This window comes from Scylla paramamosain, chromosome 13 (genome assembly GCF_035594125.1).
Source record: "Scylla paramamosain isolate STU-SP2022 chromosome 13, ASM3559412v1, whole genome shotgun sequence".
Classification (NCBI taxonomy): Eukaryota; Metazoa; Arthropoda; class Malacostraca; order Decapoda; family Portunidae; genus Scylla; species Scylla paramamosain.
In genome coordinates this window covers 25272853-25290246 of record NC_087163.1, presented here as the reverse complement: position 1 = coordinate 25290246, position 17394 = coordinate 25272853, and the positions used below count along the sequence as shown (strand labels likewise).

The window sequence follows — 17394 nt, the reverse complement described above, 5'->3', positions numbered from 1 at the left end:
ATATTAAATCATTCACCATATATATATATATATATATATATATATATATATATATATATATATATATATATATATATATATATATATATATATATATATATATATATATATATATGAATATACATACACACAAACACATACATACCCATACACAAGCACACACACAGTGTGGCACACTTTTTGAATGAAATGTACGAATCACACACATCAAATTTGTACATGGACTTAATGTATCTCTTTGGCATTATCTAATACAATTTTGAGATATTACAATGTAAATATTGCCTTTATTGCAAAGCACAAAGAACTTCATCCAATTCCAAATGCCAATGGCAATAAAAGAAAAAAAGTAGAAATGCAATTTTGCTGAAGACATAAAACATCACATAAATCTCCAGTGCTGTCTTAATTTCAAACTGAAAACCTGAGCATGACTCCAGAATGCAATAACAACGACCATGTCACAAAACAGATGTCCTGCAGTAGACACATTTGGGCTGATGATGATGATGACTGGATGAAATTTCAATAATGTTCCTCACAACAACCTGGTATAAAGATATGTGCAGACAACAGCAGCCACAGCAAGTATTAGTGCAACACTTCTCAAATCACTGCTTTGTGCTGTTACTAAATATGATAAAACAACAAATAAAATCTATATAAAAGATAATTTTACATATGATACAAAATACAAAATGTTTTGAAAGGTATGAAGGTACTAGATCTATGTATATTAAAGGTCTAAGGCAATGTGCCACTCCACCACCCAGCTGTATACAACAGCCCCTAATCTGGTTGTATAATAAATAAAAAAAAAAAAAAAAAAAAAAAAAAAAAAAAAAAAAAAAAAATCTTACTTTGTACACAATCACCAGTGGCTTTGAAATTGTACTCATCAAAACAACCAAGACCAACAATTTCAAATGGATACTAAAAAATATACCACAAAAGTGTTAGTTCCCTGGCATGTCATTGCAGTGATAAGACAATCATATAAGCTGGTTTAGTAATGTACTGTGTACTCCAATGCAAGTCTTCTTGGCTTATTCAGACCTAAGAAAAAAGAAGAAATGAGAGGAAAAGAATAGTACCATTCAAGACAAACACTCTGACTTTTCATAATATCTCCACTGACATTGCAGTGGCCAGCAATTAGAATGCACACCTTTGTCACTGTACAATCCCCAGTTGCTCTCCCATGGCTCATCAATTTGTTTCAAACCATCTAGTCTGAAATGTTAGAGATGTTTGAAATGGATTGGAATCAGTAGTGAGGGAGTGGGTGGGAACTGCACCCCTGACAGTACATTCACTGATACATGGCACTTTACCAGTCAAGCCAAGATGATGACTAGGGCCCCCAGTAGATTACAATCAACTTTGAGTATCCTACCACACCAGGAAATGCAATACTACTGTGTGAGTTGCCTTGAAAGAAGCGTATATACATTTGAACACTTTACTGGTTATTGAGTGAGATCCTAAAACTTAAGGAAAAAATGAAAAATAACCACTGGTAGAGGAAGACATAAGCTGGAGAGTGAGTGCAGCATTGGGAACTGTGATGAATGATAGTGAGCAAAACAGGACTGCTGTAGGTAAGGGAGATTAGTGGAAAGCATCAACAGTGTCAGAGAAAGTATGAACAGTAACACCCACTCATAAACCTAAGGGCAGAGCTGGCTTGATTTAACCATTATTTATTAGTTCTAATTAAGCTCCAATGACTAATTCTTCACTTTGTGGAAATCCAAGAAAGTGACGCTTATTTAAAAGAATATTGCATTAAATAAATTATCCTTAAAAGATGTGAATTCCTTGAGCTAAATGCAGCTTCAAAAAATTGTATGAAAAAGAAATAACATTAAATAAAATAATGCACAGGGTGACATCCTACACTAGGCAAAACATTTCAATACCATCTGTTCTGTGCATTTAAGAAATCACCTACAGATACAAAGGCCATTTTTAAGTCACTATCAGTATCATACAATTTTTGTATAGGCAGTCATAATACTCCAATCTAATTCAGAATATTTAGCAGACTTTGAAACTATGCACATATTTGAAATTACATTATGATTAGAGCAATGTTGCAGAATGTGCATTAAAATAGGAATTATAACTTGGTTGTTTATAAATTATAAAGTTCACTCAGGAAAGTGAGTGAAGTTTTCACTATACAAAATAAAACTACAATGCCTCTAGTTCTACAAAATCCAATCCCAATGTTATCATCAAGTCTGGTCACAAAGAAAAGTGCAAAAACTTCTTACATTTTTTGCATAAAATTTAAAGAATATGTAAGTGCTGACAATTACTCAACAAAAGAAGTTCTATGTACACACTATCACATTATGTGCAGGCAAGTACATACATCAGGGTCTCTTTACATCAAGGACTATGTTCTGTGAAAACCTCACAGAACAAGAATTCATGTATATAGAACTTATCAGTACATTACAGGAGGTCATGTTTTATTACTGCTTTGCAAGTAATGGTCAACAATTTCCTCCATACATTTCATGAGTGAATTTTGATTACATAAAGAGAAATGTAGTATTTAGTGTCCACAAAAAAGAGTAAAACTGCATGTAACTAGACTCTGATGTAGTTATATAAAAAGTACAAAATTAGAAAATTATGGCCTTTTATATATTTTTTTACAGTGTCTCTTCTCACAATCTATTTATAATACAGCTAACCATAACAAGTTATATCAGGCAAACATATACTGATTAATTAACATGAAAAGAACATTATCACAGTGCCTTCCCATGGTGAGGCAGCTGCTCTGAGCAAAGCTGATCCAGCCTGAATCTGATTCTACACTCCACCAAACAATTCATGATGCCTCTTCTCAATTAGTAAAAAAAAAAAAAAAAAAAAAAAAAAAAAAAAAAAAAAAAAAAAAAAAAAAAAAAAATAGAAATGGGAAACATTACAGAGCTCATCTTGAAAGTGTTTGGTTCCTAAAAAAGAAAGCAGGGTTTAAGTAAATATAAAAATTATATGAAAATACTATATACATTATGTGCTTACAGGGAAATATTTCTCAATGGTATCTAAAAAAGAAATACATCTGTACCATCAGAGTAACAAACATCCGTGGAACAAAATTCTACAAAGAACTAAGTAAGCAAGGAATTAGCTAATGATAATCTGTCTTCCGGAGATACGTTCCAACCCAGCTGTAGGAAGTAACTCAGGAACCGTCTGCCTCGCCTTCCCCTTCCTAGTGCCGCCCCAAGCTCATCTTCCCGAGCCAGATTTCTAAGAGCAGGAAGGTAGTCCAGCCCAGCACTGCGATTCACTTGAGTCACTGCTGGTAAGTGTTCAAATGTTCTGCTCATGACACCCCTTTTCTCCGCTCTTTCACTGAAAATGTCACGAGGAATCATCAGTCAGTAAAAAAGATGCACCAGCTGATAACTTTTCCAAATATGAAAGAAATATGAACTTGAGGCAGGGCAAATGTATTTTTTTCCAGTTATCTAGATTACTTTTAAGAGGTAATGTTAATGTATGAAGAATTATAATAGTAGATAAAATGGTTTCAACATTTCTATTATTGGGAAAATACGACATAGTTAATTTCAAGAATAATTCTTTGCAAGAATTCTTTCTATGATATTCAAAACTTAACTTTAAATCATCCCAATAACTAAGCTATCTATATGCCAGGCTAACATCCTGTGCAAGAGGTGCTATCCTCTTACAAGGTATCCTTAAACAAAGTCACAACCATTGCCAAAAAAATAAATTATTTACCGTTCACTATTGGATGAATGTACAACACAGCTTTTTGGCTTGTCCCTCACATCACATGGCAGGCAGAGCTGTGGACAGTCTTTGGCAGTCACTCCTTCAAGGGATGATGCAACTTCTCCAACACAACGAGCTACAGCCCTGTGAGCTATTTCTTGAATGATGCCTTCACTGCTGTGAGGGGTCCAATGGGGGTGAGAAGGGCTTGGAGTGTTACTTAATCCTGCAGTTGGTTGCTTAACCCACCAACCAACATCTTTAATTTCTGCAGCATGAGTGATGACCTGTGATGAACTCATAATGTCCAGCTGAGCCAATGAATCATACATATTGGCCAATGATTTTAGACAGCTCTGAGAAGCTTTATGAACTTCAGGGGGATCATTTGGCTTGATTTTCTTTTCAGGTTGCTTGGTCACAGGCTCAGCCTTTTTTCCCTCTTCATCATCTGAACACATCAAACTTTCATACTGCCATAAATTGGATCTCTTGAGAAGGGAGTCATCAGGCTGCAGAGGGTACCTTGGGTGTGGTCTTTCTCTTCCACTCAAAGGGAAAGGCAGGACACAGTTAATGTTACTTCCAATTTCCTTCCAACTAATGTCTTCTAATGACTTTGGGGTGAAGGTTTTAAAAAGAGTTTTTGCATCAAATCTCCTCAATAAACCCAATTTATAAAACTCTACTTGGTTTGGTTTCTTGAGAATAAGGCTTTTTGCTTCAGGGAATATCTCCTTCCACCAGTCTTCTGTTGTGTGTTTATCCAAGGTTCCCTGGAAGTATTCATCTATGCATTAAAAATAAATTCCATGCATGGGTGAGAGTTCTGTGGCTGCTGCAAAGCATAAAATATGTATATACATAAAAATGACACAGGCAGATCATGGATACCTAGAGTAGGTAAACAGTAATTAAAATTTAATGATATGAAACATTTCAATATCACCAAATGAACAAACATATGCCAAGGCCCAGGAACTCAGCACCATATTACTGCATCATAAATATAAACAGATGATTAATAAACAAAACTAAAATAAAAAAGTGCAGATTTACAGTAATAGTCTTATGACAAATGAAAGGCAGTATTTGTTTTCCAGCTGGCCTCACCTCAGGCAGAGCACAGTCACAAGTGTCATGGGTGGATCCCGACTGACTCAACAACTGGAGATCAAGCACTGATTTCCTGACATCACCTTTATTGAGGTGCACCAGATCCTCAACCTCTTGGAAGCAGACATGGCACCCATTGGCTAAAGCAGCTAACTGCAAGTACTGGGCTGAAAATGCAAACAAAACAAAATTAGATTTTTCTTAAGTACTTCTTAAATTTTGCATTCCATCCCTGTGCTGTACAATTAAGGTAAAACATGGTATCTATGTATTCACTTGAATCTTCATATACTTACAAGAGAACAGGAATGCTGGCCTTACACTGTTCAATAAGGTCTAACAAATCTTGTTTACATCTTTACATATTTTCTGAAGGAAAAGCAGAGAACAAAGCATAAAGGAAGACAAGTCCAGATTGTCTCTACCACCCTAAAAATCTGACCTCTTGTTAGTGAGCTGTGTGTAGTGACCATTATAAGATTTGTACACTACCAATACTGATCCATGGATCAGACCTGTACATAAGTTGCTAAAAGTACATGGTGTAGAAGTGAATTCTCTTAGAGAGGGACATTGAGTTAAACAGACAGAAAAGTGGGAGCAATGGAAATATGAACAAAAGATGCTGCTTAAGCACTTAAAGTACCTGTGCAAATATAGTGAAGTGTAAAATAGTGGATAGGTAAAAAGAAATATATGAAATATAATGAAATGGTGTAATCATACCAAGTGGATGAAAAATCTGTGTAGAAAATACATGTATGAGTATAACTGAAGCTCCTACCAGGTGAGGAAGTCCACTTGAAAGGTGAAAATATTAGGAAAAGGAGCATGTATGTGAGAGGTGCTTGGATAAAGACAGAGCACTTCAACAAGCTAAAAGGGAATGTTTTAATAAGGAGGTTGAGGTTTCTTTGCTGTGGCCACTCCCTTAGAGATTCCTCCTGAAGGAGGCAGAGCAGCAAAGATAGGCAGCTAATACCTATGGAACAATGAACACACCACAATTACCAGTAAGCTTTTCAGGAGGAAGAACAAATTCCATGATCTCAAAACTCTCTTTGATTTGAGACAGGACGTTTGGAGAGACATGAGAGGCGGTGAGGATGATGGGCCTCTTGGTGGTGGACATGAGGTTGTTGACGGTGGACATGAAGCCTTCATCCCATTCCTCAAACACAATGTCAATCTGCAAGAAAATAAAAAGGAGCTCTCTAATACACTTCTAAAATGACAGACCTTTAAACTGTAATTATAAAGTGATGGGAATATTTATTAAATCACAATTGCAAATATATCATATTATGAGCTCAGTAGAATGTGTACATAAATAACAAATACAGACAACTCACATCTTCAAAGAGAACAAGAGATACACCTTTCATCTTGATGGAATCTTTGTCCTGTGTTGAGGAGCCTCCCGTCTGGCTATTTTCTGCTTGAAAGACAAAAGGCTTACCACAATGCACAAACATATGATATGACCCAAGAAAAGAGTAATATTTAATTTATCCTATAATGCAAAGCAATTTTCAAACAATGGATGGATAAAAGTAGACCAATACAAAAAAGGTACCACGTGAAAGAGGAAAATGCATAAAACTGATAATTAAGTAATGGAATAAACATAGTTTCAAACATGAAGACATCTCACCCTTTGTCGCCATAGTGCTTGACGTCTTGGCAGCAAACAAGGCAGAGAAGGCACTGGAGGACTGGAAGGAGGCAGAGGCATTGGAGACAGAATGTGACTGAGTAGCTTCAGCCAACTGACTCATCACTTGCCGGCCTGGGCGTCGAGAGGATGCATTCACTTCCAGCACCTATGGGACAGCGTAACTTAGACATTTAGTTACGATTTATGATTTTCTTTCATGTAGGAATCCCCAAACTTAAAAAGATACTTCAGTGGAAATGCTGCGAAAGCCTACCTTGTATCCCAACTCACTGGCCAGGGCATAGACAGCAGCAGTCTTCCCAGCACCGGGTGGTCCACACAGCAGGTAGGTGCTCACAATGCCCTCATCATCATCATCATCAAGAGTTGACTCATCAGACACCACAAAGTCATCTGTTAAGTGCACGTCATTAATATCTTAGTTTAAGTTTATCATTTGCAACTATACAGGCTGCCAGGGATTTGACTTTTTCTTTCGGATGAGAATGAAGCTTCGCCACACACCTTAAGGATAAATGAAATGTAATTATGTGCACTCACCTCTTTTTGACTTTTTCTTTCTCTTTTTAGGCTTGATCTGGGGCTTGTTCTTCCATTCCTGAAGCCAAAGTTTCAGTTTCTTCACATTTTCTGAAATAAGCAAACATTTGAAAGGGTGGAAGGAGCAAGTCAATTTTATGTAAACATGTAAACATGCAAAGCACCCACACCCACACCTATAAAAAATAAACAAACAAAATATGAAAAAAGACACATACCAGTATTACCAATAACCATTTCAGAATTCTTGGGCATAAATATCTGAGTCCACACGTGAGGCGTCCTCTCGTGCCACACAGCCTGAACTTCTTCCTGCTGGGTCTCTTCCACTGTCTCCTTGCAACTTCCAAGTTTTCTTCGCTTGCCTCTTCCTAACGTGGAAAGCTTATTCTTGCGTTTGCGTTTCCTCCTCTTGGCAGAGTTTCCTTCTTCATCACCACTGTCATCAAGGTTCACCACAGTCTGTTCTTTCTGTACTTCCAATTGGTAAGCTTCAACAGCTTCCTTTTTCAACTCATAGTAGGCTTTGAACACTTCATAAACAGGGAAGTCTGGGTACTTCACCTTCATGCAGCTCAGGGAAAACACAATGTCCCCAAGCTCCAGGCGAGGAACATGGAGAGAAACCCTCTTCTGATAGGCATTCCTTCTGCTGAGGACTTTCTCATCCTGAGCAAATGTGAGGTTTTCTAATGAAGGAGAGTAAGAAGGTTCTTTCTTCAATGGTATCTGAAAATATTCAAGAAAATTTATTTTTGATTATCACATTCACAACTTACAAATTTTGATATGGACTAATTTAGATTACTTAAGAATTACTCCACAGTCCAAACTGGAGAAAGTCATGCATTAAGATGAGGGTGGAAAACTGTGATAAACTCAAGTGTAAAGGATGAAGTGCATCAGCAAAAGTGGTAATTCTATGGCTATAGCCAGATCTTTAAAGCTTCAAGAGACATCATGGTAGATGCAAAACTTAGTGGATGGATAAACAAACAAATGTATGGACTTATTAAATTAGATAGATAGGTAGAATCTTAATCATCTTAATCTAGCCTGACACTCATACATACTGCTGCACCAAGAATATTAAAAATCATAAACTTGGAAGTTAGATCCACCAACCAACTTTTCTAAACTGATTTGTAAACTGATGGCAACTTAAACTGCATTGTTTTCTCTGTCAAGATATATCAATTCATATAAAGAAAAGGAGCATAAATTTCCAAAAGCAGTTCATGTGATCCTTCACTGCCTTACTTAAAAGACAAGCAGACAGATACATAACACAACTTTGAGGCATCTCTGGATCTGGCTGTTGCCTTTGAAGCATTACAGGCTATAATGTTAGTCATTCATTCTGCCACTGACAGGTAATTTTTAGGCCATCCCTAATGAGAGATTTACAGACTTACTTTAGGATCTTTCAGATTCCATACTGCAGCCCCTTCATCTCTCTGCTGAGTGTGACTCACGGCAGGGAATGATGGCCAAGCAAGAGCCTCATCCTCACCACTGCTAAAATAACACATTTTATAGTCTAGAGTGAATGCACATACATTTCAATAGATAAAATTAGATAAATTCATAAAATTAATAAAGCCTCATCATTCAACATATAAGCATAAGAAATAAGTCACAGCAGCATTCAGGCCTCACATCAACACTAAGGAAGAAGCAATAAGCTAAACATTTGTGAGGATTAAGTGATATGGCAGCAACAAATCTTCACCTCTTCTCTACGGCAAGCTGCTTCCTGACATCATCTGATATACTTGAGTTTAGGAATTCCTGGCGAGCTTTAAGTTTGCTTGGTGACAATGGAACCACCTTCAGCAGCTCCACACCAGGTGATGGTGGTTTCTTACAAAATATAGGAGCTAACTTCACACCTGAAAAAAATTAAAGTATCATTAAAGCTTTCAATTTTTAATAGGTCTACACATTTTATGCCATTAAAATTTACTACAAATCTATCCAGCACATTCAATTAAACTCATTTTTTTCTTAATATAAGTGTACAAACAAGGTACAGATGTATGTCACAACACATCAAATTACCTTGGAGTCAACAGACTAATACAAAGGTAGCTTCTGCATACAAACCTTTGGTTGCAACCAACTTTTGGGTACTTTTATCTGCCTTCTTTGGTTTGTCATCTTCATCATCAATTGTTGCTTCTTCAATGTACTTCTTGGCAGTGGCAGCAGCACGTCTCGGTGTTCTGCGCTGCAAGCTGCCCTGCACCTCACTCTCTGACTTCCTATCGTGCTTCCTGCTGAGGAGCAAATCCTTCTTCTGCAGCCTTCCCTTTGAAGCTGATTTGGATGCAAGAGGCTTCAGCAAAGTCTGAGTGGTCTTCCCTCTCGTTGGTGTCTTTTTGGGGACTTGCTTGCCGGTGCTGTCATCCGCATGGTCGCTGTCATCAAGAGTTATCACTTCATCATCGTTTGCTGTATCTTTGCCAGCGTCTTCCTTGGGACTCTTCTGCTTCATGGTGGTGCGTAGTTTCCTCTTTTTATGATTCTTTTTGATACCTTTAGCTTTCTTCAGCTGCTCAGTATTCTTATTAACTTTTCTCTGCTTTATCTTCTCTTTCCTGCTGGCTTCTTGGGGAACAGGAACTCTTCTTAATCGTAAGCTGAAAAAAATGAGAGAACAGTGCATAAACAACACATCCCTTACATTTTATTGCTAGAAACGTAATCTTCACTATGAGTCAGAGATCAAAGTGTAACTTTCATGATGACTCAACTTGTAAGAGGCCAAGAAGCCACACAAGGAATCACTCAAGAGCTTCAGGTCATCATACCCATCACACCACTGCCATCATCATCATCACGGCCAGCATCACATCACCACACCCATCACACCACTGCCATCCTCATCACCACCATAGCCAGCTTCACATCATCACACCACTGCCATCATCACCACCATAGCCAGCTTCACATCATCACACCCATCACACCATACCTTCCTCATAACACACACTCTGGTTCACTTATGAGAAAGGAAACCAGATGGAATATCACTTAAAAAGAGTGGGGAGGGGGATTAAAAGCCGCATATGAAAATTATTCATTTCCCACCTCCCTCTACAGTCTATCACACATAAATTCTCCCTGAATAGTTTAACACAATTTTTTTTCTGTTACTCTATATATCAATCTGTACAAAAAAAAACATTGTAAAATGTTTAAAAGGAATATAACAATGAGAGAGAGAGAGAGAGAGAGAGAGAGAGAGAGAGAGAGAGAGAGAGAGAGAGAGAGAGAGAGAGAGAGAGAGAGAGAGAGAGAGAGAGAGAGAGAGAGAGAGAGAGAGAGAGAGAGAGAGAGAGAGAGAGAGAGAGAGAGAGAGAGAGAGAGAGAGAGAGAGAGAGAGAGAGAGAGAGAGAGAGAGAGAGAGAGAGAGAGAGAACCACCTCTACATGTAGAAGCACAACAGACATTCACAGGCACTGACCTGAGTTTGCCTGGGCGGGACACAAGCTGTGAGGTATAATGCGCCACGTTCTCCTTGTCATCCTCACTTGCCTCAGGGGAAGACTGCACAGTGCTGGTGGATTTCTCTTCAGGCTCAAGACTAACAAAACTACTGTTAGTACTGCTGCTGCTGCTGCTGCTTTCGCTTGTTACAGTCATATCTTTGTCATTCTGTGCTGGTTCATTTGTTTTCTTTCTAACGAACAGTTCATCTGAACTCTCTTCCTCTGACGAGACTGACCGGGTTTTTTTCCTCCTTAGCAACCTCTTTCCAGCATTTATTGTATTTTTAACACTTTCTTTTTTTATACTCAGACTTCCTTTCCTTGTGAACCTTCCTTTCCTTGGGGCCACTGTTACCTTGCCCTTGCCACTCGCTGCATTGCATTCTCCAGTGTTTGTGTGGTCACTCGTTTTTTCCACACTACCACCTTTTGCTTTAACACAGACTTTATTCAGGACTTTCTTGGACAATGGTTTTGTAGGAGGAATTTGCTCAAGCAGTTCAATCTTATTCAATTCATCCAAGTTATTATTCTGCATACCCTTCTTACATCTTGCATTTCTTTTTAAACTGCAAGTGTTGGAACTTACTTCCTTCCTTCTGCTGGAAGAGCTGTCCTCTGATTCTCCACAAGTCTCCGTGTGGGCTGAGCTGCTAAGTTTCCTTTCAGTTTCCTTATTGCCATCAAGGGGAGCATGCACATCTGCTTGTACAGTAAACACAACTTTATTTTCCTCTTCATCCTTTTCCTTTTGATTAATCTTCTTGAAGAAACTTGAAATCCTTGTGCTGTTAGAAACAGGTGGAAGCTTATCACAACTTTTAGGACCTTTCTTCTTTGATGCTCCAGCTAATTTGGAAGTCATAAAGTCCTCTTCGGAGTCACTTGACACAAGTATTTTTTTGCGCGTCCTCTTTCTTTTCACCTTGGCCGGCACCTGCTTTGACCGAGGCAATGCTTCTGTATCTTTAAGATCAGTCTGGACCTCATGTTTCTCATCTAACTTTTCTGAAGAACAAGAAAGCTTCCTTTTCTTTGCCACCATGCTACACTCCGATAAACTGTTTACAATGTCTGTCACATCATCATTAGGGCATTCTTTGCCATCCTTGGTGTTATAAGAGTTGCTATCTGGGACCTGCTGTGGTTCATTAACTTTACACTTATTTACTGATTCTTCATTTTCCTTTAGCTCATCGCTTTCTTTTACAGCACTCTCCTTTGCTGCACTGCAAGCACTCTTCATGTAATCAGCAAAAGAGATACAGTTTGATGTCATCTCCTCGGGGTTCTGTCTGGGAGGGACACTTGGCTCTGCAACCTCCTCCAAGCAAGGTTTGATATCACTGCTCTCCTCTTTTATAATTTTGGGCTTCTTAATTCTCTTCCTTTTAGGTTTATCATGCGGTGTCAAATCAAAGTCCTGAAGTGATGAATCAAGGTCAGTAGTTTTATCTTTCTTTTCTTTTCTTTCACTCTTCACTTTCTGTGACTTTTGGTCAGAAGAGTTCACATTCACTGGAGTGTTTACTGCTTCTATAGAGTTGAGGTCCGTAACTTTATCAAGATTTTCTTTTTGCTTATCACACTTAATTTCTTGTAACTTTTTCTTTGACGCAGCAGGGTTCACGTCCTCAGGAGTCTTTGCCGGTGTCTTGCAGTCCTGGGATGGGCCACTGATGACAACCACACAATCATCATTGCTTTCCTGACTGTTACACTCACCCTCTTCAGCTGAGTGTTTTCCTGTTTCAGTCTGTCTTGTCCTGTTGGCCATCATAAAAGTGAAAGCATTCTTCTTATTTTCTGTTGAATCATTAGGTGGCAATGGATTCTTCACCTGTCCTTTGCCTTCTGTGGTTCCATTACTGCTAATCTCTGAATGCTCCTTGCCCTTTGACTCAGATGAACTGCCACTCTCACCCTTCACAGTTCCTTCCTCACAGTCAAATACAGGAACTGCACTGACTGCTGGGGAGACTTTTTCATCCATTCTGCTGTCAGATGTACCTTGATCTTTAGGGTTCTTCAGTGACTTGCTATTGCACACCTTCACAGTCTGATCCTTGGCACTTACATGTTCACCAGGTTCAATATCATCAGTTAAATTAATTACATCTATACTTGTCTCCTTTGTTCCAAGGGCAGGGTTTTTTGTATTAACTTTCTTATTGCAGTTTTTAGACAGATCAGAGTCTTTTTCTTTGTTACTGATCTTCCCATTTTTGTCAGTTTCTTCTTCTGAGCTGAACAAAGAGCAATCTGCATCATCTGTGTTGTTTGAAACAGAAGAATTGTAACTCTGGTCCTCTTGATCCTTTGCTATTTCCACCCTTTTAAAATATGCTAAAATGTCTCTTTTCTCTTGCACAGGAGAAGTCAACACTGGGGAGCTCTTGAAAAAGAAATCAATGCCTCTCTGTCCTCTTCCACAGTGAGGCAAGTCCTGAAAAATAATAAATAAATAAATAAATAAATAAATAAACAAATAAATAAATGAATAAATAGAGAGTAAAGATAGAGAGATGCAAGTATACAAGTGTACTGAGATTAATTCAGGGACCACAATGAGGAAAAGACATGATTCACCTGGACAGCTGTAGAAAGAGGCATGGTGCAAGTGTCTTCAGTCTTCTTCAGGGACAAACACTACAAACACTCTGCTGCAAGTCCATTTGTTGCCATTCCTATGGAGTAGCATTCAATATTGTAACCATGCACAGTAATTGTCCCTATCTCCCTCTCAACATGTTTCCTAATCATATACTGATCAGTTATGGCTAATAATTTTAATACATAAGTTTTTAGTCAAATAAGTTTACATGAATGTATTGTAAATAGTAAATACCCAATTACCAATACAAACACCTCTTGGACAAGATGTAAACTGTGACTAAACCCAATGATCTCCAAGCAGAGGAATATCTCCTGTGACATCTACACAAAGAAAATAACTACTTAACGCAACCTAATCAAACAATTTTTTTTGCATCCATAACACAGCTGCACACAAGATATAAAGTTCACTGGTCATAATACAGCAGCATTAATCACACTTTTTTGGGTGAACACAGAACTCCTTTTTTTTTTTATTAAAATAATTCCATCCACAAAATCAGCTGACACCTACTAAATAAAATCTACCATGCATGTTTTTTTTTTTTTTTTGTAGGAAGGACACTGGCCAAGGGCAACAAAAATCCAATAAAAAAAAATATGACCACTGAAATGCCAGTCCCATAAAAGGGTCAAAGCAGTGGTCAAAAATTGATGAACAGGTGTCTTGAAACCTCCCTCTTGAAGGAATTCAAGTCATTGGAAGGTGGAAATACAGAAGCAGGCAGGGAATTCCAGAGTTTACCAGAGAAAGGGATGAATGATTGAGAATACTGGTTAACTCTTGCATTAGAGAGGTGGACAGAATAGGGGTGAGAGAAAGAAGAAAGTCTTGTGCAGCAAGGCCGCGGGAGGACCAAGACTCAGTAAGGAAAGCCAGAAGAACACCAGTAGAGCGGCCTTGACGGAACCCATACTGGCGATCAGATAGAAGGTTGTGAAGTGATAGATGTTTAAGAATCTTCCTGTTGAGGATAGATTCAAAAACTTTAGATAGGCAGGAAATTAAAGCAATAGGATGGTAGTTTGAGGGATTAGAACGGTCACCCTTTTTAGGAACAGGTTGAATGTAGGCAAACTTCCAGCAAGAAGGAAAGGTAGATGTTGACAGGCAGGGCTGAAAGAGTTTGACTAGGGAAGGTGCAAGCACGGAGGCACAGTTTCGGAGAACAATAGGAGGGACCCCATCATGTCCATAAGCCTTCCGAGGGTTTAGGCCAGCGAGGGCATGGAAAACATCATTGCGAAGAATTCTAATAGGTGGCATGAAGTAGTCAGAGGGGTGGAGGAGAGGGAGGAACAAGCCCAGAATCGTCCAAGGTAGAGTTTTTAGCAAAGGTTTGAGCGAAGAGTTCAGCTTTAGAAATAGATGTGATAGCAGTGGTGCCATCTGGTTGAAATAGAGGAAGGAAAGAAGAAGAAGCAAAGTTATTGGAGATATTTTTTATTAGATGCCAGAAGTCATGAGGGGAGTTAGATCTTGAAAGGTTTTGGCATTTTCTGTTAATGAAGGAGTTTTTTGGCTAGTTGGAGAACAGACTTGGCATGGTTCCAGGCAGATATATAAAGTGCATGAGATTCTGGTGATGGAAGGCTTAAGTACCTTAAGTGGGCCACCTCTCTATCATGTATAGCATGAGAACAAGCTGTGTTAAACCAAGCTTTAGAAGGTTTAGGACGAGAAAAAGTGAGGAATGTACGCCTCCATGCTAGACACTATGACCTCTGTATGTGCCATCAAAGAGGTTAGGTTAGATTAGGTTGGTGGGTTTGAGGGGGCTGTAGCCCACTATTAGGTTAGATTACAAAGATCGTTAGGTTAGATCAAATATGGTTTGCTAACATCTAACAGTTTGGTGGCACAAGATTAGTGAAACATTCTATAACGAAAGACAAAAGTGAGTAGTTCTGAACAGTGACATATTAACATGTCTGTCATCTGTAAAGACAAGAATATTTCTACAGTGGCAGGGAAATAGTGGCTGTGTGGGTGTGGTGTTGCCGGGGGGCGGGAGGGGGGGGGGATGCTGTTGGTTGGGAGCAGTGGCGCTCAGACAGTCTTGAGAAAAGACATCACTTATTGGCTGCTGTGCCTCCAAGCAACCAATAAGCAAAGATCCAAGGTATTAAAAAGCCCCACAGGAAGCCAGGAGCTAGTCTCTGCAGTGTCAAGCTCTACGCAGTTTCTGCACCGTGATACGAGTTGTGTCATCTCCTCCTTGCCCGTGTTCACCCGGTGTGTTGAGGTGCTGGGTTCTTTTTGCCCTAAGTGGCTGTGCTGAGACTTGTAGTGGTGTGAGGTTCGATGTGCCCATATCTAGCCTTGTGCATTCTGTGCTGACAGCTGAGTGACTCTGTGCTCTGTGAATGTGTGGAGAGTGAATGTGCTGCACTGGTGGCTCTGACTCTGGCGTGGCGAGTGGTGCCTGTTGTGGTGATCTATAAGTCATAAGATAATTGAGTCCTGCTCTCTGGTGATGAAATATACATCTGTACTGTGCATGTTAGTTTTTACATGTTCTTGCCTCACACTCCACCACTATGCTAACCTCTCTGAGTTGCTTCCACCTGCATCGCGATGCCTGGTAACGGAGTGAGTGCTGTCCTGACTACTACTGCCTCCGTGTGAGTTGCTGCTGGACCAGATAAGTGTTACAAGCGGCTGGGCAGTTGTGATTGGTGGTGTAGGTAGTGGGTTCACAACAATATATTTTTCTAGGTTGACTGAGGCTTGTTTTGTATTAATCTGTTACTCATTCTTATCACATCCAAAATTTTCAAGAGGGGGTGGGAGGCCGGAGTAAAAAAAAAAAAGAAGAAAAGAGAAAAAGAAATAACTACTGATTTGTGGTTCATTCATAACACACCAAAATACACCAGAATAGAATATTTTCGTCTTTCATTGCAAGACGAATAATTTCCTTAATATTTACCAAAACAACATACATTAATGTTATTTCAATATTATTCAAGTGCTTTTATTTTCTAAAAAAAAAAAAAAAATCATAAATTTGAGGAAAAAACAAATTACTGAATAAAAATAACATGGTGCTGGGATTGGTCATGTGAAGGTTGTTTTGGATCACACTGAAATAACATTAGCATTTTCATCCAAATATTAGGTCAAGTTTTAATTCAGTATTTCAATTCCACTGTTCATCTTTCTCACTGAGTACATAACAATTTGGAAAAGGAACAAAGCATATTTCATGGTTATCATGGGCCTGATAAATTCCAGTGACTACATATTTCTGGAAAAAAAAAAAAATGTTTTCTCAATGACCTATACAACGAAGGGATTAGGAGTGAAATTAATGAGCTGAATTAATCAAAACGTAACCTAACCCATAAATCAAAACGATGACATTACGACAAAATCATCTCACATTTTTCACAGAACACGCCAGTCCTGTGTTAAGTGGATCAACAACCATACCCAAACAAAACAATCAAATCTTTTTCACTGAGTAGATCACGAAATGAAAAAAGAACCACCACAGTTCACCCAGAAATAATGAGTCCTGAAATTCTTGGGTTTAAGTTAATGTTATAATACTGAGGGCCTTACCTGTCAGGCCTTAGGTGAATCAAGAGGCATTAACCTTAGCCAGTACCCTTCATATACACCTTAGCCCGCACCAGCAACAGGACCCAGGGCAGCACACTAATAGTTTTCCTTCATAACAACAACAGTTTGGCGTCTACCGTGAAGTGAAGGCGGCTGGGGTCATTACAAGCCTCCCTTCCACCAACACTTCACTCGCTCTCACTCCTTTTTTCTCTCTCCCCCGTGTCTTCTTTAAGGCTCCACGTTATCTTAGGCTTATAACACACCTTGACGTACTCCATCCACGGTTGAAGTCTTGTTGGGGGGTTCAAAATAGTTTAAAATATCCTTTCCCTCCCTCTGTCCCGCCTCTGACACTGGATTTAGCGGGAAAACTTTGTTGATAGCGGCCGATGGTTCTTGTCCCAGCTGGTGGTTCAAATTGTAAAATGGCCCTGTCTGTGATAAGTCTATGTCTGTGTGGTACTTTTTATAGTTTGAGTGCTATGAGAACTGTTAGAATGGTCTTTTTGCTTGTTTTCGTAATGTAATTTTTGTTTTTGTACTCATTCTCTGGTGCCGTTTATGGTATTTGATTATATGTGTGTTTTCTTTATATTCCCTGTGTTATAAAA

At 38.8% G+C, this 17394-nt stretch overlaps 1 protein-coding gene across 3 annotated transcripts; it reads right to left on the bottom strand.

The window, feature by feature from the left end:
- Window positions 1-1096: 1096 nt before the first annotated feature.
- Window positions 1097-17170, bottom strand: LOC135106569 (ATPase family AAA domain-containing protein 5-like). Of its 3 annotated transcripts, none has more exons than XM_064015789.1 (15): window positions 17047-17170; window positions 13186-13283; window positions 10572-13042; window positions 9209-9744; window positions 8835-8994; window positions 8518-8620; window positions 7321-7831; window positions 7103-7192; window positions 6816-6955; window positions 6539-6707; window positions 6237-6319; window positions 5896-6073; window positions 4882-5051; window positions 3775-4544; window positions 1097-3381 (listed from the first exon to the last, which is right to left on the bottom strand). In XM_064015789.1, the coding sequence occupies exons 2-15, from the start codon at window positions 13207-13209 to the stop codon at window positions 3135-3137; spliced, it is 5652 nt and encodes a 1883-aa protein (XP_063871859.1). In that variant the 5' UTR covers window positions 13210-13283; window positions 17047-17170; the 3' UTR covers window positions 1097-3134. The 3 variants fall into 3 exon arrangements, with proteins under 3 accessions (XP_063871859.1, XP_063871861.1, XP_063871860.1); XM_064015791.1 differs by having other exon boundaries at window positions 8518-8617; XM_064015790.1 differs by lacking the exon at window positions 17047-17170 and adding an exon at window positions 16781-17010.
- Between the last annotated feature and the right edge of the window lie 224 nt (window positions 17171-17394).

Bases quoted from the DNA above. Each gene is read 5' to 3' on its own strand.
- LOC135106569 (XM_064015789.1), bottom strand. From the start codon at position 13,209: ATGCCTCTTTCTACAGCTGTCCAG. The intron at 13,043-13,185 runs GTGAATCATGTC...ATTATTTTTCAG, and splicing joins CTCTTTCTACAGCTGTCCAG to GACTTGCCTCACTGTGGAAG. The intron at 6,074-6,236 runs GTGAGTTGTCTG...ATTTTCTTGCAG, and splicing joins CTCTTGTTCTCTTTGAAGAT to ATTGACATTGTGTTTGAGGA.